The 22,701-nt window shown below is 40.0% G+C and overlaps 1 protein-coding gene across 9 annotated transcripts in view; it reads right to left on the reverse strand.

Annotated features, from left to right (window-relative positions):
• LOC104595190 (transcription initiation factor TFIID subunit 1-like) overlaps nt 1-22,701 on the reverse strand; it is a 164,059-nt gene that overhangs the window by 37,241 nt on the left and 104,117 nt on the right. For 7 of the 9 annotated variants that reach the window (XM_010255805.3, XM_088897669.1, XM_088897674.1 and 4 more), the window contains 4 exons: nt 18,963-19,299; nt 18,190-18,399; nt 17,669-17,761; nt 8,049-8,174 (listed from right to left, as the gene is read on the reverse strand). In XM_010255805.3, coding sequence (XP_010254107.1) covers nt 8,049-8,174; nt 17,669-17,761; nt 18,190-18,399; nt 18,963-19,299 — 766 coding nt within the window. The remainder of the gene's footprint in view (nt 1-8,048; nt 8,175-17,668; nt 17,762-18,189; nt 18,400-18,962; nt 19,300-22,701) is intronic. The other 2 variants (XM_088897676.1, XM_088897675.1) reach the window with 1 other exon arrangement.

Genomic DNA, 22,701 nt, shown 5'->3' on the forward strand with positions numbered 1-22,701 from the left:
AGGTTCAATAGTACCTGGAGCGGAGGCATGGTAGGCTGAGGCTCAAGTACTTGAGTGTGCAAAGGCCGATGTGGCCGGGGCTGACGACTGCGGTAATTGAGCTGAACTGCCAACTTCCTTCTCCAATTGTATTAGGGCAGCCCGAACTGCAGCTAAGGTCTCTAATGGTGTGCCTCTTGTGCCAGAGGATGCTGAATCAGTAGTCATAGCCACATGAGCATTACCCTTTTTATTTCTCAACTTTGCCGGGACCAAATGGGGATGCAGCTTCCAACATGTTTCTTTTGTGTGTTTAGGTTTCTTGCAATGCTCACACACCACATCCCTTTTATCTTCCTTCTTTCTGTCCCTCTCTGAATCACCCTCTGTTTTGGGTTTGACAGCTGCCAAGGCAGGTGTAAGCGGCTGAGGTTGCATCATGACTTTCCTCCTGGTCTCTTCACTATGCACTAAGGAGTATGCCTGAGAGAGAGTCACACTATCTCTGGTCAAAATCTGCTGCCTCACAATATCATATTCTGAATTCAGTCCTGCCAGGAACTCAAGCACTCTGTTTGTCTCGATGTGCTTTCTATGTATCTGAGCATCTTTGGGACTCTCCCACTCAAGAGTCTCTAAGTGATCAATCTCATGCCATAGGGACTTCAAGGTAGAGAAGTAGACCGACACCGGTTTCTCTCCTTGTTTAAGTGAATTCACCTCACATTTCAATTCATATGCTCTGGCAACATTAAGGGGTTGGGAGTAAGTCTCTTTCATCACATTCCATATCTCCTTGGCTGTCTTTGCCCATAAGTAATTTCGGCTGATATGGGGCTGCATAGAATTGCAGAGCCATGTCATAACCAAGTAGTTTTCTTGGATCCACTTGGTATACATAGGGTCTCCCTTGGAAGGTTCTGCCACATCTCCCAAGAGATACCCTACTTTGCCCCTTCCCCCAATAGCCATCATGGCTGATTGGGCCCATTCCAAATAGTTTGATCCATCAAACTTTACGGTTGTAATCTGAAAACCTGTCTCAGAACCACCACCATAACTGCTGTTCCCACAACTGCCTTCTGCCTGATTCTTAAACTCCATTTCGGTCAAGAACCAGAAGTCTCAAAATTAGGTTACTACAGTCAAAACCAGCACTAGGACTACCAACCACAATCACAAAAACAGTATTAGAACCAATCTGTACTCACAGTAGATGTGCATGAAACATGTATAAAACTAATCTGAAATCAATAACCACACACAACAGCAACAGTCCGAACTGTTTTCACCCCTTTAGAAGTGTTCGAAACCCCAAGAGAAAACTGAAAAACAGTTTGAAGAACAATCTGATATGCTGAAGCCAATTTGAGGTTTTAATCAGTCCTAAAGGCCGTACACTCCAGACAGTACCGTACAAATAAGGTTTGTATTAGGGTTAATATGAAACCCTAAAACTGATCAATGAGGAGAACTATTAGGGTTTGCCGCAGGGATAAGATCACAAGGTTCAATCCAATACTAGGGTTTGCCGCAAGGATAAGACAAAACCCTAGAGAATAGAGAGATAAAACCCTAGAGTGGTTCGGCCACCCTTGCTGGATAGGTCCAACCTACCTTCTCTGATATTACTTATCTCAGAAAATAAAGGACTTACAATAGGATTCAGTTCGCTGCCTACCAAGGTTACCCGAACCCTAGCCTTCTCTGATTCTTCCTGATCACCAACTCGCTGCAACTGTGGCACTTCTTCAAACAGCTGCTAATCCTCTGGAGATCTCCAAGAACCAGTCAACGAACTCTGCTATCTCAGCTTCCAGCCTTAGATGGTTCTCATGTGGTCGGCTGGACTAGACTCACATGAGAAACCCTAGCTCTGATACCAAGTAGAAGTTCAGGACTGTTATCAGTCTTGAACCCTAATGGATTTCAGGATCGAAAATAAGAAGAAAGGTAAGAGGGAAAAAGAGGAAAAGGGAGGAGAAGCAGTAGAACACAAGAGTTGAAAGGAGGAGCAGAAGCTTAATGTTCTGCCGCCGCCACTTTAAATAATATTTATAGGTTATGCTCATTACATGGAAAGGACAGATCTGCCCTTAGTCTTTACATAACAAATAGAGCAAAAAATAAGACTGAAATAAATAACTGAAACAATTAAATGACCAATAGCTAACCCTAGGCAGACTAGAACATCTTCTACCCTACGAACACAGTGGGACTGTAGCTGTGGGGCCCACATCAGTGTTCTCTACAATAGTAGATAGGGAGATTCAAGAGGGTGGCCTTAATAAGAGTCGGTGTTCCCCTTTAGAAATAATAGTTTTCCTTCCAAGTCTCTAACCTCTTGTAGAGAAAATTAAGGGTAATTTTGTAATTCTACTGTATTTTATTATTCTTTCTTGTACTGTAATAGGCATGTACATTAGTGTACAGCTCTTTTATTTTCTCCGTAAGGACAATCTTGTCCATTCACTTAAGTTTAATATAAATACATCTTTTCTGGGTTGGTTCAATCAGATTGATCAATCCTAACAGATCTGAACTTGTGTTTCTCTTCTAGCTCTTTCATCTTCTCACGAACTGACACTTCTCACAAGTCATAACACCTAGGTCCCAGAATCCGGCTACCTTCAGATTTCTTCCTAGTGGAAAACCTAGGTACTTGATTGGCCAGGGTTCAATCCTGCACCCCAAAACCTCTTGAAGTTCAGCCATCACAAAGGGGTTGGAATTGATCCAAATGATGTTTTTTTTTTTTTTTTTGTTGATAAATAAATTGATCCAATGATGTTGCTCTTCTCAAGATATGTTCTCAACCCTGGCACTGCCTCAAAGCACTTCAAGATCATCTTAAGATTGCAAAGGTACTCCTTTTATCCTCTAAGAACAAAATGGTGTCATCAGCATGCTGGAGGTGAGAAATGTAGGTGCCATCTCGGCCAACCCTGAATAAGATCATCTTACGCATAAAGGTATCAAGAATGTTTGCTACCAAGGTAAAGAGTAGGGGTGAAAGGGGACACCCTAGTATCAATCCTCCAGAAGATTTGAAGAAACCTTTAGGGGATCTATTTATGAAGGATGAAGAACCAAGCCGTTTGAGTGCACCCCTTCATCCACCTAATCCAAGTCTCTCTGAAACCCTTCAACTCTAAGATCCTCCAAAGGCAATTCCAATCCACCCCATCATAAGCCTTCTCCAAGTCAATTTTACATACCACACCTAATTGACCAATAGTCTTTGACATCATGGGATCTTTTCTTTTAATGAGCTTAGTGAAGGTAGAAGTTGTGCCTTTATCAATCTTTTCTGACCTGTAGAAATCATCAAGCATCTCAAGGAGGCCCCTTTAATGGTCTCCAAACATTCAGGATAAAAGGCAAAGGAGAAACCATCAGGGCCCAGGGCATTGTCTTCATCTATGGAGAATACTACTTCTTTAGTTTCAACTTCACTAAATTCCCTCTCCAGCCAGCATTTATTCTCATTTGAGAGAGTGAATCCATCCCAATTAATTAAGCCAGGTGACCACACCCAATCCTTACAGTAGAATTCTTCAAAATAACCAACAATCTCCTATTTAGTCTATTCCTGATTAATAATTTCTCAATTTCCTGTTTTCAGTTTAGAGATGTGGTTTCTCCTTCCCCTCCCGCTACCTAACTTATGAAAGGAAATAAGTATTTTCATCAACCTCCCTAATCTCTGTCTCCAATACATTGCTTCAATATGCACCACACTTTCCCAATCAACCTGCACCTTATTTCTTCTCTCCATTTCTTCCTAATCAAGCTGTCCACTTGCCTCCTTGCTATCCATCACAGATAGTTCTTTTTTTTTTTGAACTGTAAAGTGAAGTAATTCATTAAAATCAAAAAGTCAAAATATAATAGAGCCCCTGTACAAAGAGGGGATTGTATAGAGGAAGTACCATATGCCCAATCAGTCAAACCCCCCTGTAGAGGAGATGGGCCGAATGGCCCATAGGCTGTCATTCTATGTTATGTTTATGTTTTCCTCTGCTACAAATAAGGATTTTCACTGATTGTGACCATGCCAAGTAGTTGGTCCCATCAAATTTAACTGTAGTTACAGCCAACATAGAATCGGCTGGGGTTCCCAAAGTCTGTCCATATTCAGCAACACTCTTGCTTTCAAGGTCTGAGAAGTCCATCATGAAAAGGTTCCAATTAGGGTTTTAATAAGTTTCTCAAAGTGCAGGGATTCTTGATGAACTTGGTTTGAGATGAATCGGCAACACCACATAGCTCACAAAATCAGTTCAGTCTTGACAACCGTGACAGCCAAACTCGGTGGCAGCTCTTTCTAGAAGAAGAAATACTATTTCAGCCTTCAAGGGGCAACCAGCAGACCTCCAAACACAAAGTATTCCAGGTCCCCAACAACCGTTGTCCCAAAGAGAAGAAATAACAGTCCACAGTCCTTAAGAGGCCTTTTAACAAACACTCTGTGTGCAGTAGTTAACACCCTATGGGGGTTTGTTTCTGGGAGCAAGAAAGCTCCCCCAGAAGACGATCCATTTTATGAGAGGGGGATGCAAGAGAACTACACAGTGATTGGGTGGCTTGTGAATTCAATGCAGCCACATATTAGTCAACACTATCTTTGGATGAACTCGGCCTCTACACCCCCAAAACAAAAGAGAAAACTATAAACTTCTAACAAAAAGAAAATCAAGATAAAAAAAAAGAACAAGCATGTCTGTTTTTGTATAGTGGGTGATTTTCCAACAAGAGTGTGCCATCCTCAAGATCCTGTTAAGAACCTCTTCTTGTGAAGACTGTGTCCCTTGAAAATTCTACTATTTCTTTCACTCCACACTGCCCAGAAAACTACTGAGGGGAGAGTAGTCGAACAAGACTACAATCTGTCCTAGGTTTTAATGAGAAAGCAAATAAAGATTGAAGAGAAGAAGAAGAGGAGAAGAAGAGGAGAGGAGAAGATGAACTCAAAGAGAGAATTCAGAAAAGAGAGAGAGAGTGACTAGCAATAGCGGCCCCACTCTTATAATTTATATTCATATTCGAATAACTGTAAAAGGGCTGAATTACCCTTATTGCTTACATGGCAAAATAATAAAGAAAAAAACTGATAAAATAAGGCTGAAATAAACTACCAACTAACAAACTGAAATAACTAACAAAACTAACTGTCTACTACTGTCATGCGAACACAATGGGGACCACATCAATGGGGTCCACATCAGTGTTCTCTACCCTCCCCCTCAAGTTGGGAATAGATATTTATCATTCCCAACTTGCATAGGTCTGCCTCTAACTTCTTCCTTGAAACAGCCTTGGTGAGAAGATCTGCAAGCTACATGTTGGAAGTGACATACGGAAGACATACTTCTTGAGATGCAACCCTTTCTCGGATAAAATGTCGGTCCACTTCAATATGCTTAGTTCTGTCATGTTGTACCGGATTATGGGCTATATTAATAGCAACTTGATTATTATAGTACAACATTAAAGGCTTCTCATAAGCAATACCAAACTCCTCAAATAGTGATCTCAACCATAGAATTTCAGCCACACCATTTGCCATGGACCTATATTCAGCTTCAGCACTGGAACGAGAAACAACATTTTGTTTCTTACTCTTCCAAGAGACAAGACTACCTCCTACAAAAGCACAATATTCAGAGGTAGATCTTCTATCATCAACACACCCTGCCCAATCAGCATCTGTGTAAACTTCTATCTTCATGTGATCATTATTCCTGAATAAAACACCTCTGCCTGGGCACCTCTTCAAATATGCCAATATCCTCCCAACTACAAGTAAGTGAGTAGTTCTAGGAGAGTGCATATACTGACTAACAACACTAACTACATAACCGATGTCCGGTCGTGTGAAACAAAGATAGAGAAGTTTTCCAACTAACCATTGGAACATAGCTTTATCTTCAAGAGGCTCTCCACCCTCTGCACTGATCTTGTGGTTCTGTTCAATAGGTGTGTCAACAGGCTTAACAACCAACTTTCTATTTTCTTCCAACAAGTCAAGAACATACATTCTTTGAGAAACAAAAATCCCATGCTTGGACCTAGCTACCTCAATACCCAAGAAGTATCGTAGCTCTCCCAGACCTTTTACCACAAACTCTTGATGGAGTTGCTTAAGAGACTCAATCTCACTGTTATCACTCCCTATCACTACAATATCATCCACATATACAACAAACAAGGTTAAGGAAGAATCCACTTTCTTAATAAACAAGGTGTGGTCTGATTGGGCCTGCACATAACGAAACTTTTCAAGGGCTTGTCTGAATCTATCAAACCAAGCTCTGGGGGACTGTTTTAGTCCATACAAGGCATTGTTCAGCCGGCAAACCTTCTTTCCTATTTCTGCACCATAAAATCCAGGAGGCAACTACATGTAAACCTCTTCCTGCAAGTCTCCATTGAGGAAGGCATTTTTAACATCCATCTGAAACAAAGCCCAAGAGTAACTGGCTGCAAGAGATAATAAAACTCTGATAGTGGTCATCTTTGCTATTGGTGCAAAAGTCTCCAAGTAGTCAATACCATATGTCTGAGTAAATCCCTTTGCAACTAATCGGGCCTTATACCTTTCAATGGAATCATCAACATTATGTTTCACAGTAAACACCCATCTACATCCAACCGGTTTCTTCCCTTTGGGCTGATCAACTATCTCCCAGGTATTGTTTCTGATAAGGGTATCCATTTCTACCTTCATTGCATCCTTCCACTCAGGAACTGACAAGGCTTCCTACACTATTCTGGGAATGAGAATATCAGCAATTGATGCAAGAAAGGACTTGTAAGAGGGGGATAGATGATCATAGGACAAGAACTGGGAAATGCAGTGGGTTGTGGATGTGGTGCAATGGTGTTTGCCTTTACGGACTACAATGGGGAGGTTAAGGTCATCCAATGAAGGTGAGGGCTCAACAATGAAAGGCATCTCATCTATAATATCTGATAAAGGAACTGTGGTACCTGGATCTGGATCCGCAAAAGGAATTGGGGCTAGCCTGGACTACTAATGACCAAACTCAACCTGCCTCCACCGTCTGTGATAGACTCTCAAATCCCAGCACCTCTGACAACCCTCCCCATTACATCCCTCTTCACTCAATGGGATAGGTAAAGGAACTTCTGATGAGTTAATCCCAACCTCACTACTCTCCCCCTGAAGAGAAATCCAAGGATAATAGGGTACATCCTCAAAGAAAGTGACATCCATAGAGACAAATCTCCTCCTAGAAGTGGGTTCATAGTAGCAATATCCCTTTTGAGTTTGTGCATAACCAAGAAAAATACATTTTGTGGCCTTAGGATGAAATTTGGAACAATGAGGGCCAAGAATCTGAAGAAAGCAAGTAACACCAAAGGTTTTGAGGGGAATGGTAAACAACTCTTTATTAAGATATAGAAGGGTAAATGGAGGTTACATGTCAAGAATCCGTGAAAGAATTCGATTGATGAGATATACTGCTGTAAGAATAACATCTCCCTAGAAACGTATAGGCACATTGGAGTTAAACATAATGCTTCTGGCCACCTCCAATGTGTGTTTATTCTCTCTCAACAACCCCATTCTGTTGTGGTGTATGAGAACAAGTACTCTAATGGATAATCCCATGATCAAACAAATAAGAGGCTAATGGTTTTGCAAAATATTCTTTCGCATTGTCGGATCTAAAAATTTTGATTTTGACCCTAAATTGCGTTAAAATCATCTTATGAAAGATCCGGGTCAATGCTGGAACCTCATCTCGAGAACGCATAAGGTAAACCCAAGAAAAACAGGTATAATCATCAACAAACAGCAAGAAATATCTGTACCCCCCCATAGCAGTGATATGATAAGGTCCCCAAACATCGGTATGCACAATTTCAAAAGGAATATTACTTCTTTTATTACTCAATGAATAGGTTGTTCTACAATGCTTTGCAAGCTCACAACTTTCACATCTTAAACTGGATATCTGGACAAACTCAAACAAATTAGGAAACAAACTCTTCAAAGACCAAAAAGATAAATGACCCAACTGATTATGCCAAAGCATAACCTGATCAACAGATTGAGAAATAAAAGACCTCCTAGCTTCACTATCTTCCCCATGAGAGCTCCCTCCAAACAAATAGATTCCATTCGTCTCACGACTAGTCCCAATCACCTTCATTGTCTCAAAATCCTGAAAAAACACATCGATCAAGGAAAAAAGTCACTAAACAATTCTGATTTTTAGTAATGCTACTAAATAAAAGCAAATTAGTACTAAGCTTAGGAACATGCAAAACTGGAGACAAGGAAATGACATTAGACAACTTGATGTATCCCTTACCAGAAATGGGAACAAGGAAACCATCAACAATGGACACTTTGTCTCTGCTAGAAGATAAGTGGTAGGTAGTAAATAGTGAGGGCAAACCAGTCATATGATTAGATGCACCTGAGTCTATTACCCAACAATGTTCAGTGTTACTTGGAGCTGAAGAACGATAAGCTTAGGCCTGAGTACCTAAATGAGCAAGGGTTGAGGTGGAAAGAGTTGATGGCGTCTAAGGTGATGGAGCTGAATTACCAACTTCACTTTCCAACTGAGTTAGAGCAGCCCGGGCAACAACTAGGGAGTCTAGTGGTGTGCCTCTTGTGCCTGATTAGGTTACACAATCAGTATTAACAACCATGTTAGCATAACCCTTTTTGTTCTTGAGTTTTGTTGGAACTAGATGAGGATGCAGATTTCAACAAGTGTCTTTAGTATGTTTAGGTTTCTTGCAATGTTCACATACTAGGTCCCTCTTGTCACATACTGCTGCCAAGGCTGACTCGAAGGGCTGGTGTTGCAACATAACCTTTCTCCTAGTCTCTTCACTGCGCACTAAGGAATAGACTTGTGATATGGTCACACTGTCTCTTGTTAGTAGTTGTTGTCTCTCAATATCATATTTAGAATTCAGACCAGCTAAGAACTGAAAAACCCTATTAGTTTCAACCTGCTTTTTGCAAGTTTGTGCATCCTTCTGACTTTCCCACTCAATTGTTTCTAGGTGGTCAATTTCATGCCACAAAGATTTCAAGGTTGAGAAGTAAACCGAGACCTGTTTCTCTCCTTGCTTAAGATTATTAACCTCACATTTCAGCTCATAAGCCCTAGCAACATTAAGGGGTTGGGAGTAGGTCTCTTTCATGACATTCCATATTTCCTTAGTTGCTTTTGCCCATAAATAGTTTTGGGTGATATGTAGCTGCATAGAGTTACATAACCATGTCATCACCAAATAGTTCTCCTGAACCCATTTGGCATAAGTTAGGTCCTCCTTAGTTGGTTCTTTCACATCCCCCAACAAATAGTTCAGTTTTCCTCTACCCCCAATGGCCATCATGGCTGATTGGGCCCATTCTAAGTAGTTTGATCTATCAAACTTAATAGTTTAATCTGAAAGGTGTTCTCAGACATGTTACCAGAACCACCAGCCCCAAAAACACCTTCCCCTTGGTTCTTAAACTCCATTCTTGGTTAAGAGTTAATTAAAAAACACTTTTTTAATCATTGTAAATAGGAGAAATCTACCCAGAAACTGATAACAGTTGACCTAGGAGGATGACTTAGATTCAACAACTATCCAGAAACAATGAACAGCTCTACTGGATCTTCCAGAGAGAAAAAACAAACTCAGATTGAATGAAGCAAGTCCAACTACTACTCCGGAATCAAAAACAGACCTGGATTTTAGGGTTTTCTCTTAAAACCCTAAAAAACAGGTGAAAAGAGGAGATTTTCCAGCTGCACCTCCCAGAATAAACAAAGATGATATTTTTTATTATTGATTTGAAGGAAAATGACTTACTTCATGAAAAAATTCTGGCCGCCACCTTCTAACTGATGCAAAACCCTAATCTTGAGGATTCGAACCTTCTTTTGATTCTTCCTGATCACTGGAACTCTCCAAGGCTCTACAATCTCCTTAGTAGCAGGCACACACTACCAGTAACCTCCAAGAATCAGCCGATTCACTTTTTCTGCTGAAAACTTCCAAACCTAGGAAGTTCTCATGTAGTCGGCCTGATTAGACTAGCATAAGAACTCCTAGGTTGGCTCTAATAGCAAGTAGTTGAACAAGACTACAATCTGTCCTAGGTTTTAATGAGAAAACAAATATAGATTGAAGAGAAGAAGAAGAGAAGAGAAGAAGAGGAGAGGAGAAGAAGAAATCGAAGAGAGAATTCAGAAAAGAGAGAGAGAGAGTGACTAGCAATAGTCACCCCACTCTTATAATTTATATTCGAGTAACTGTAAAAGGGCTGAATTACCCTTATTGCTTACATGGAAAAATAATAAATGAAAAAAACTAATAACATAAGGCTGAAATAAACTACCAACTTACAAACTGAAATAACTAACATAACTAACTGTCTACTACTGTCATACAAACACAGTGGGGACCACATCAGTGTTCTCTACAGGGAGGATGATCCACGCTACCTTTGCAACCCTGCTTAAGCCTTCTAAAAACCAAGCCCCTATGAATCCCTTCACATCAGATGGGAAACACAATTTAACCCCAAACAAGTCCAGCAGTCTTACCCAAATCCAGTAAGTGAAGTCACAATGTAACAACAAATGGCTAGAAGACTCCACAGCTGCATTACATAATGTGCAAGTCATATCCACCACCTCTAAACCTCTTTTGGCTAAATTTTCCTTAGTTAGGATCTTGTCCAACACTTTAGCCTAGACAAAAAAAAGCCAGTTTAGAAGATACAACTCTGGTCCAGATCCTGTCAATTGTCACTTGGAAAGGGAGAGGTATCCTCGCTTGACAAGCAATTAAAGAAGGATTTCACAGAGAAAGAACCCGATTTCTCAAAGAGTCATTTCCTTTTGTCCTTCTATACTCCAGTTTTCTTTGAATCATAAGGAATCTGAAGCAAACTAACCAAAGGAGACACCTCCCAGTCATTTAAATTCCTCCTGAATTGAGGGTCCCAAGTATACTGTCCATTTTGCCTTTGCAAACAATCAGCCACTATCGCATCCTTGTTTACTGCAACCTCAAACAGATGAGAATATAAGGCCACTAGAGGGTCATTCCAACATCAGTACCCTTCCCTATGGCCATTGCCTACTTCATGTTTTATGTCCTTTAAGAACTGAGGATGAATTCTCTAAAGTGCCTTCCAAATTGAACACCCGTAGGAAGATCTTACTCCTGCTGTCTCCCACTCCCTGGTACTGGACCAAACTTGGATAGAATTAACCTTCTCCACAAACTATCCGTATGCTCATTAACATCTTTCACTGATCTGATCCCTAGACCCCCATTAGTCCTGGAACTGCATATTTTCTTCCAGTTCACCAAGTGGCATTATGATTCTTCCTTCCATCCTCTCCACAGAAAGTCTCTCATCATTTTTTCTAACACTGCAGCCCACCTGACCAGAATTGGGAGCAAAGGCAGATGGTATACATGGAGGGAAGCCAGTACACTTTTGATTAAAGTGACTTTACCCCCTTTTGACAAATATTTGGTCTTCAAAGAAGCCAATTTTCTATCAACTTTCTCAATGGTGGGCTCCCAAATGGCTTTGGATTTACAATTTTCACCCAAAGGCATTCCTAGGTATTTACAAGGGAGCTCACCAACTTTGCATCCCCAATCATCTGCCCAAGCTTCCAGACTTGTCACTTCCCTTTGTATTCTCTCGGGTGACTTCTTGTCACTTTTCCTTTCGTATTCTCTCTTTCTTTTAATGAATTTTCTCTTTTTTCTTCAAAAGAAAGGAAGGCCAATTGTAGAAGGGGGCAAAACCATCACCAAAACCTGTAACAATGGGGGCAAGGGGGCACAAGGACGCTTTGAAAGAAGGGGAGAAGCAATGCGACAGCCACAGGAGGGGGATTAGGAGTACCGTACCATTGTATAGAAGGAGGGATGGGCTGGTGTGAAGAACAACACTCTCCACACCTCTCTGGAGCAAATAGGGATGGGCCCTTACCTTCATGTTACTGAGTTTCTGATCTTTGTCCTAATAGAAGAGAGAGTTCAAGCCCACAAGGTTGCCGTCAAGGTTAGAAGAATCCGCATTATCTATTCTATACCAATCTGAATGAGTGTAGACCTCCCACTCCTCCAAGTCAAAAGGGAACAAAAGAGTAGGGGGAAATAGATAACCAATCTTCCTCCCTGAGCCACACATAGAGTGCTCACCGAAATTCCCAGGGGATACAAAAGCATTGGGGGGATCATCAAGATAGTTCTGCTCCAGAAGCTATAAGCCTAGAAAATCCTTGTGCTTCAAGATCATTAGATTCGACAGTCGGAGGACTCAATTGCTACTTTCATGGGCTTCAGACTTGAGTGGCTGGCCTTAGTCCCAATGCGGTCTCGAGCTTTTGGACCAATTGGTGAAGGAGATTCATGGGCACAGCAGTTTTCTTTACATCAAGGATTAAAATTGGGAAAGTTGTTGTGGGACTTAACAGTGTGGATCTCGGCCCATTTATGCTATGTCTTACTATTTCTTGTTGGGCTATACTTCTGTTATTAAGTGTTAATGGGCTTGGGCCTTTTATTTTAAGTTACAATACCTCTTACCAATGGGGGGTAAAGTTGTAATCTTATGTTTTTTTAGTGTTGCCCTAATATAAATATCAGTTTGAAGGGCTGGGTAGAGTGCTGCCGCCCTATTCTAAATCCCTTCGTGAATCAGAATAAAAACATGGTATCAGAGCTTTAAGCCGATCTCATTCTGCTTGCCTATCTTCTTCTTCACCTCACCTTTCTTCTTAAGTTTTCTCTTTTATAGTTGGATTAACAAGTAGGAGTTCTACTGCTGATCGTGGTTAGCTGAAGTTGTTAGGGTTTTGTCCTTGGAAAAACTCCAAGGAGACCCAGAATAGTTGCTAATATGTGGGTAGGGCAAGAAACTATGGAGTAGTCGTAATGGACTACTAGAAAGACCTATTTAGCAGGTCTAGCCGCTGGACTGCCAGTAATATCAATCCAGGAGATTAGTATACAGTCCAGCCAAGCTTGTTAGCGAAGTTTGAGTAAAGGGAAGTGCTGTTAGACCTATTCTACTTGCTAAATATCAGATTTGAGTAAGTTCATAATGTCTTCCAGCACGAGTGAGGTATCTTCTGGAGGTTCTAGGACTGTTGACAATGTCATTCATCTTGGAAACCCTATGGTACAAATTACTAATGTGAAACTAGATGAATACAACTATAGGGAATGGGCCATTTCAGCAAGATGGTCCATAGTGAGCCATGGACTACAACACTACATCGATGGGAAGATTAAGGAGCCTAAGGAAGATGAACCAAGTTATAGGACCTGGTGTAGGGAAAATTCAAGTGTGATATCATGGTTGAAGATTTCTCTGACTCCCAAAATTGTGAGGCTTGTTCAGCATTATACAACAACCCACAAGATTTGGGAGAAGCTATACAACACTTATGGTCAAAAGAAAAACATAGCAAGGATTTATAGGCTAAATCAAGACATCCTTAGTTTGACTCAAGGGGACATGACTGTTGCAACCTATTTTGCTACACTAGAAGGCTTATGGGAAGAGCTTGATCGCCATTCAATCCTTGAGTGGGACGACACCAATGACAAAGAAAGCCATGACAAGCAAATTGAAGAAGGAAGAATATTCAAGTTTCTAGCTGGTTTAGACCACTCATATGAAAGCATTAGAGCTCAAACTTTAGGGAGAGATGAACTTCCAGATTTGCATCATGTGTTTTAGCTGATTAGAAATGAGGAGATGAGGAACCTAGTGAGCAGTCTGCACTTGTTTCCAGCAGCTCTAAGGGTGGAAAAGGGGCTGATAAAAAGAACATAAGGCTCAAATAAACTACCAACTAACAAACTGAAATAACTAACAAAACTAACTGTCTACTACTTTCATACAAACACAATGGACCACATCAATGGGGTCCACATCAGTGTTCTCTACACTCCCCCTCAAGTTGGGAATAGATATTTGTCATTCCCAACTTGCATAGGTCTGCCTCTAACATTTTTCTTGAAACTGCCTCGGAGATAAGATCTACAAGCTGCATGTCGGAGGTGATATACGGAAGACATACTTCTCTGATAAAATGTCTGTCCACTTCAATATGTTTAGTTCTTCTGTCGTGCTGTATTGGATTATGGGCTATACTAATAACAGCCTGATTATCACAGTACAACATTAAGGGCTTCTCATAAGCAATACCCAACTCCTCAAATAGAGATTTAAACCATAGAATTTCAGCTACACCATTTGCCATGGAACTATATTCAGCTTCAGCACTAGAACAAGAAACAACACTTTGTTTCTTACTCCTCCAAGAGACAAGATTACCTCCTACAAAGGCACAATATCCAGAGGTAGATCTTCTATCATCAACACACCCAACCCAATCAGCATTTGCATAAGCTTCTATCTTCATGTGATCATTATTCTTGAATAGAACACCTCTACCTGGGCACCTCTTCAGATATGCCAATATCCTCTCAACTGCAAGTAGGTGAGTGGTTCTAGGAGAGTGCATATACTGACTAACAACACTGACTGCATAGCTGATGTCTGGTCATGTGAGACAAAGATAGAGAAGTTTTCCAACTAACCATTGGAACATAACTTTACCTTCAAGAGGCTCTCCACCCTCTGCACTTATCTTGTGATTCTGTTCAGTAGGTGTGTCAGCAGGCTTAATACCCAACTTTCTAGTTTCTTTCAACAAGTCAAGAACATACTTTCTTTGAGAAGCAAAAATCCCATGCTTGGACCTAGCTACCTCAATACCCAAAAAGTATCGTAGATCTCCCAAATCTTTTACCTCAAACTCTTGATGAAGGAGTTGTTTAAGAGACTCAATCTCATAGTTATCACTCCCTGTTACTACAATATCATCCACATATACAACAAGCAAGGTTAAGGAAGAATCAACTTACTTAATGAACAAGGTATGGTCTAACTAGGCCTGCACATAACCAAATTTCTCAAGGGCTTGTCTGAATCTATCAAACCAAGCTCTAGGGGACCGTTTTAGTCCATACAATGCTTTATTCAGCCGACAAACCTTTTTTCCTCTTTCTGTATCATAAAATCTAGGAGGCAACTGCATGTAAACTTCTTCCTGCAAGTCTCCATTGAGAAAGGCATTTTTAACATCCATCTGGAACAAGGGCCAAGAGTAATTGGCTGCAAGAGATAACAAGACTTTGATAGTGGTCATCTTTGCAACTAGTGTAAAAGTCTCCAACTAGTCAATACCATATGTTTGAGTAAATCCCTTTGCAACTAATCGGGCCTTATACCTTTCAATGGAACCATCAGCATTATGTTTCACAGTAAACACCCATCTACATCCAATTGGTTTCTTCCCTTTGGGCTGATCAACTATCTCCCAGGTTTGGTTTCTGATAAGGGCATCCATTTTTACCATCATTGCATCCTTCCGCTCAAGAACTAACAAGGCTTCCTGCACTGTTCTGGGAATGGGAATATCAGCAATGGGTGCAAGAAAGGACTTGTAAGAGGGGGACAGATGATGGTAGGACAAGAACTGGGAAATGCAGTGAGTTGTGGATGTGGTGCAACAGTGTTTGCCTTTACGGACTACAATGGGGAGGTCAAAGTCATCCAATGAAGGTGAAGGCTCAACAATGGAAGGTGAGAGGTCAACAATGGAAGGTATCTCATCTATAATATCTGATAAAGGAACTTTGGTACCTGGATCTGGATCCGTAGAAGGAACTGGGGCTGGCCTGGACTGCTGATGACCAAAATCAACCTACCTCCACCGTCTGTGACATAGTTGTCAAGGCGAGGCCTAGGCGACAAGGCGCCCTTTGAGGCTCGCCTCGCCTAATCGCCTAGCAGTTTTCTACTTCCTACTATAAATACTTTTTTATTCATTCTTTTTTGAGATTATAATTATAAAATAGACATTATTAAACTAAAATAATCATTTTGTATGTTTATATACTAATTTCTTTTTATTATTTTCTTATTTATTAGGGTTTAATCAACACAAACATTGCTAAATGCTGTATTGAACCCTCAAAGACTTAAAAACCTGAACCAATAAGTAAGGAAGAACTAACAATTTTATCTAATCAGCACATTTTCCTCTTCCATATATTCTTCTTCTACTTCTTCTTTTTCTTCTTCTTCTTCTTCTTCTTCTACTACTACTACTACCACTACCAATACTTTTTACTTTCTTCTTTTCCTATATTTTTACCAATAACAAAAATAAGGGTTCAACCACTATATTTTTTGAATTTTATATTCCTTCTTCCTTTTCTTCTCATGAATATGTTGATTTTCAATACTTTAATATGAAATTTATACTTTTCTTATGAAAATCATGAATAATTATTAAAGAAATATGGTTATGGTACCTAGGGAACTACCCTAGGATCTATGTTTTTAACATAAAAAATCCATCGCCTAGGCGCCCGCCTAGGTGACTAGGCGACAAGGTGCCCCCCAGTCGCCTAGCCTCACATTGGTGCCTTGAAAACTATGGTCTGTGATAGACTCCCAAATCCCGGCACCTCTGACAACCCTCCCCATTACATCCCTCTTCACTCAATGGGATAGGTAATTGAACTTCTGATGAGTTAATCCCAACCTCACTACTCTCCCCTTGAGGAGAAGCCCTAGGATAATAGGGTACATCCTCAAAGAAAGTGACATCCATAGAGACAAATCTCCTCCCAGAAGTGGGTTTATAGCAGCAATATCCCTTTTGAGTTTGTGCATAACCAAGGAAAATACATTTTGAGGCCTTAGGATCAAATTTAGAACGATTAGGGCCAAGAATCTGAAGAAAGCAAGTAACACCAAAGGTTTTGAGGGGAATGGTAAACAACTCTTTATTAGGATATAGAAGGGTAAATGGAGGTTACAGTCAAGGATCCGTGAAAGAATTCGATTGATGAGATATACTATTGTAAGAATAGCATCTCCCTAGAAACGTATAGGCACATTGGAGTTAAACATAATGCTTCTGGCCACCTCCAATAAGTGTATTCTTTCTCCCAGCAACCCCATTCTGCTGTGGTGTATGAGGACAAGTACTCTGATGGATCATCCCATGGTCAAGCAAATAAGAGGCTGATGGTTTTGCAAAATATTCTTTCGCATTAATAAAGATAAAAATTATAGGGAGGTCCCTGAGAATTGGAAAAATTAAAGAAAGACCCCTGCACCTAAAAAACATAACAAAAAACACCTTACAACATTCATGAATCAGAATACAAACAATTGTTAAATTATAGGGATTTGTTGGTGGAAGGAGACTCTGGATGGTTGTGCAATGTAATGCTAGAATTGAGAGCTCAATTCAATGGACTCAGAGGGCAGCAAATAGTATGGAAGATTTTCTAACAAAGCACAGAGCGGATAGGGAGAAATTGTATAGGGAAGCTACTTTTGGGGATTTTGGATCCACTGGATTATACATTTAAAATAGAGGTGCAAGAAAATAGTGGGTTTTTGGAACCATTAGAGTTGCATGGCACTTTTTCCATTGTTCTTTTATTAAGCATTATGAAGATGTTAAAAATGTTTCATACATTTCAACTTCACAACATAATATCAGACCTTCCCACAGTTATAGTTAAATCTCCTACATAAACAAGAAGCAAAAGGACAACAAAATAAAACAGAACTTACACTTTCTGGAGTAACCATCCTTCTGATTTCTTCCTCCAAAGGAATGCGGAAATTGCGTTTCATAACCCAAAGCAATTGTCCATTTGATTTCCTCTGTTGTGTTGCATGCCCCCACCATATTTCCAGATCAATGGAGATGAAAAGGTCAATAGATATTAAAACAGAACTCAGAGACAGAAGTGAACAAAAAAATATATGGAATGACTCAAACCCGAGTAGAGCAAATTGCAGAAGATATTGGAAATTTATTATGCCAGCTTTGAATGTAGAAGGGAACCCTGGACCTAAATTCAAACCTAACCTAAAACATGTTTGGGTCTTCAAGAAAATGTGCAAATTATAGAGATTCTTTTGTTTTAAAAACATATTGGACCAATCTGAAACCAATTTTGAGATTACCAAGTAAAACCTGACCCAAATTTAAACTGAATCAGCATTAACCAAGCAAAACCTGAAAAATGGTTGAGTTCAGTTGGGCGGTGTAGCAAGAAATCACAACAATAATCATAATGCAAGACTACCTGCAAATCGGCACAGTGCTTCAACCTCTTCCGGAGAAAAGGTTCTGACAGGTTAGGAAATTGTGCAGACAATTCATCTGCTCGGATGCAAGGAAGCAAGCCACGATTTTCATTGGCACGGAATTCACGGTAAATACAAACTAACAGCCTGTTCCCAATATATGTCTGAAGGCCTTTTGATCCCGGAGAAATTACTTCCATGTGAGGCTCCTGAGTAGAATGTGAGCAAATTGTGAAGATGTAAACAAATTAAAGGATGAGTTATGCCATCTTAATCATTGTTTATGCATAAAATCAGCATATGTTAAATACCAAGACTTATTTTCAGAAAATGAAATCTTAGGTGATAAAACTGGATGACTCAACTAGTCAATTTACATAACAGTGAAGGATCAAAGTCATCAAACCATGTTTGTCTAAAATGTACAACCTTAAGATTATTATCATACCAAAATAGTGTGAGGTTTTCAGGAAACTCAAGATTCAAATGAGAATAAGAAAACCAGAAATAACTCATTACAAAATATAAGCAATATCAATTAAAATTGAAAGCAAATCACACAATATTTAATTAAATCTAAATTTAGAAAGAAAATCATAATATCAAAGTGTACCTAGTAAACAAGCATGGACACAAGGACTTGATGTACTAGTTTCTTTTATTTTTCTCAAATAAACAAGATTATGATAGAAATAATCAAGGAAACAAAAATAATAGTATATTCATGTGATAGAAATGTCTATTTATAAATAACCTAACCAAATTAACCAACCTGTTGTCCGACAACATCTATTCTGTCAATACGTCTAAGGGAAAGTTTTCCCTTTGCAGAACGAACTAATAAATAGTCAGTTGATGCCAATTTGTGGGGAAATAAGGGTGCTCTATACAAGTTCGTTTCAAGAGAAGACTGGCTACAACCAGGTGTGATATCTCCAAGGAAAGGTGATCTATCAGTAGGATCAAGAGTAAGGACATTTCCCAGGCTGTTGTCTCCACTGTGCAATGAGGAGGCAGTTTGGTCACCGGACACTGATTTTTTATAATAAGTGCACAGTCTTGCACCCATCCCAACATTACCTAGAAGTGAAGGTCTTTCTTCACAATACCTGCAAATATCAGAAAACAATACTAAGAATAAACAATTAATAACTTTAGGAGCAACAGAAGTAGCTGAATTCACTAAAGTTTCTCATCACTAACTAAAAATAGTAAATAATAATAAAAGAGAAAGGTTAAGTTGTTATTTTCCAAGTTTAAACATTTAAGAGATAGAAAACCACTCAAAGCTTTTGGTGAGCAGATTAGTGTGCTGGAAGATGAAAGTTGTATTGGGGGCAGCAGAAGATTTTGCAGAAAAGAAAGGAATCCCCTAAAATACCTAGCACCCACTGTTCAACCCTGAAATGATTAATTCCCACAGAAAGACCAGGCACCCTGGGCAGCAATAGAGAAAATAAAACAAAGAACCATGCCCGCAACACTAGACAAATGAAACACCAAGACTTCCATCCAGCCCCCTCCCAAAGACATGTCAAATGATGCATCTAGAGGATGTGGTGAGAGAACAAATAGTAGGATGGTTATTGGTCATTATTTTGTCAAAGGCACTTATCTTTTCAGTTTTTTGGTATGGAAGGGGGCTTGATATCTGGGACCAAGATTGGGTAATGGTCTTTCTTAAGAGGACCTTGATAGAGCAGAATAACAGGGACAGGATTCATGTAGATGATCCCATATAGTTGGGGTTAAGGATGAGTTGAATTGTGAGGAAGGGGGGATCCAGACCACTGGGAAAGATTTTTTCTGAATCTTTCCATTGTTTCTATTTCCTTTTATCTCTCTTCTTTCTTCAGGTTCCTTTCTGTTCGTTATATAGTTTTCCACATACAGTTATTCATCTTAATAATCACATTCCCGCTATGAAAAAAGAAAGAAAAATCTGAACGTTTTTGCTACAGAACTGATCTGTACTGGTTTCATCCCTAGAATAGCAGAGAATAATAGCAGGAGAGAGAGAGAAAGAGAGAGAGAAGAAGAAGAAGAAGAAGAAGAAGAAGAAGAAGAAGAAGAAGAAGAAGAAGAAGAAGGAGGAGGAGAGAAAACTGGTTCAAACCAGAGAAGGATCCTTTCTCTAGTCGGCTAGGTATTATCTATATGTTTCTGATTAAAAAACACAAAGACACTTATGCCCCTAATTAAGTATGGGGCTTAGTACTTAGAACATAAAAGGCATTACACCACACTCTTAATATAAAATGAAATGACCAAACTACCCCTGTATAGCCGACTCTAACACTCCCCCTCAAGCTGGTGAATATATATCATATAGTCCCAGCTTGATACAAATGTAATCCACTCTTCCCCAACTGAACCCCTTGGTGACAATCAACCCCTTCTTTGCCCATTGACTTCTCTTGTGTTTACATTTGCAATACTTATTACTCCACTAAGCACCTTTCCTCTCACAAAGTGACAATCAACTTCTATATGCTTTGTTCTCATGGAAAACTGGATTAGATGAAATGTAGACTGCAGCTTGGTCGTCACAATTCATGGGGTTATCAATTGTATACCCCCATCTCTTGTAAGAGATTTCTTCAACCAAACTAGCTCACATGTAGTGTGTGTCATGGCTCTATATTGAGCCTCCGCACTGCTTCTTGCTACTACGGTCTATTCCTTGCTCTTCCATGTCACCAAATTGCCTCAAAGAAAGATATAGTACCCTGTATGGACCTCCAATCGGTTAGAACCAGCCCAATCAGCATCTGTGCAGCCCTCTATCTCAAGACTTCCTCTACTCTTATATAACAAGCCACAACCTGGAGCTCCCTTCAAGTACCAGACAATCTTCAAAATTGCATCTCAATGTGGAACCCAAGGATTCTACATAAACTGACTTACTACACTAACTGCCTCTAGTACCTTCTAGGGTCCTCAAACTCCTCACCTGCATCACTACTCAACTTGACATTCAGTTCCCTGGGTATTTCAGCTGGTTTGGCATCCAACAAACATGTCTTCTCCAACAAATCAAGGACATACTTCCTTTGGCATAGATTAATACCATGCTTAGGCCTGGCTATCTCTATCCCCAAGAAATATTTTAACTTACCAAGGTCCTTTGCTTGGAAGTGATCATGCAGAAATGTCTTCAACCTATCAATTCCCAACCTGTCACTGCCAGTAATAATGATGTCATCTACATATACCACCAACAAAATCTTCCTGGCACACGAACCATAGCTAAATACTGAATGATTAACCTGAAATTGTCTCATGCCAAATTCATTCACCACTTCATTTAATCTAACAAACCATGGACTATTTAAGTCCATAAATAGTCTTCTTGAGTCTGCACACCTTACCATCCTCCCCCAGAACAACAAACTCTGGTAGACGCTCCATATAAACCTCCTCAAAAAGATCATCACGTAAAAAGGCATTCTAGATGTCGAGCTGGAATAGAGGCCAATCGTATACATAGTAGGTAGGGAAATCAAAACACGGACTGAGCCAATCTTTGCAATAGGAGAGAAGCTCTCTATGTGGTCAATGCCATATAATTGTGAATACCCTTTTTTAACCAAATGAGCCTTCAACCACTCTACACTACCATCTAGTAAATACTTGACAGTGTATACCTACTTACAACCTACAACATGCTTGCCAGGAGAGAGAGTAGTGAGATCGCACGTTTGATTATTGAGCTAGAACAAAGTATTCTTCTTCCATTGTTTGGCGCCACCCTAGAGAGGTAAGATCTTCCTGGACATTCTTAGGAACAAAAACAAAAGATAGCAGAGAAATATATTATCAAGGGATGCAAAAAGGTGCGATATAGAAACATAATTGGAAATGGAATGAAGAGTGCAATTGTGTTTACCTCTTCACAAGGCAATTGGAAGGTCAAGGTCGGAGAGAAGGGGTGAGTCTAGTGTTGAAACAACTGTCAGATTTATCAACGGTGAAGAAACTGGAGGAACCAGTACATGTCGACACGTATACACTTGCTAGAGAAGTGGTCGTTCAACAAGAGGCTGCACTGGAGGCGGTGACTAGGACACAACTAGAACAAGAGGAATGGGGTCCTCAACAAGAACTGAAAGTGGAGGTGGAGAAGGAGAGACATCAGACCCAAAGAAGAATGGAACAAACTCTAAGAACTTAACATCGGGACAAACAAAAGAACGTCAAGGACTAGGATTATAACACTTATACCCTTTATTGGTTCTAGAATAGTCAAGAAAAACACACTTAGTAGCTCGTGCATCTAATTTGTCCATTCCAGGACCAAGATTATGAACAAAACACACATCCAAAAACCCTAGGAATGAGAGGAAAAGGAGACAAAGTGGGAAGCAAAACGGAGAAGGGAGAATGAACTTCAAGGATAGACATGGGCATACGATTAATGAGGAAGCAAGATGTATGAACAACATCACTCATAAAAGTTTGGGTAAATTCATATGGTGCAAAAGGGACTGAGTAGTTTCTAAGAGACGGCG

The sequence above is a fragment of the Nelumbo nucifera genome, chromosome 2, assembly GCF_055504915.1.
Source record: "Nelumbo nucifera cultivar China Antique chromosome 2, China Antique-T2T, whole genome shotgun sequence".
NCBI lineage: Eukaryota > Viridiplantae > Streptophyta > Magnoliopsida > Proteales > Nelumbonaceae > Nelumbo > Nelumbo nucifera.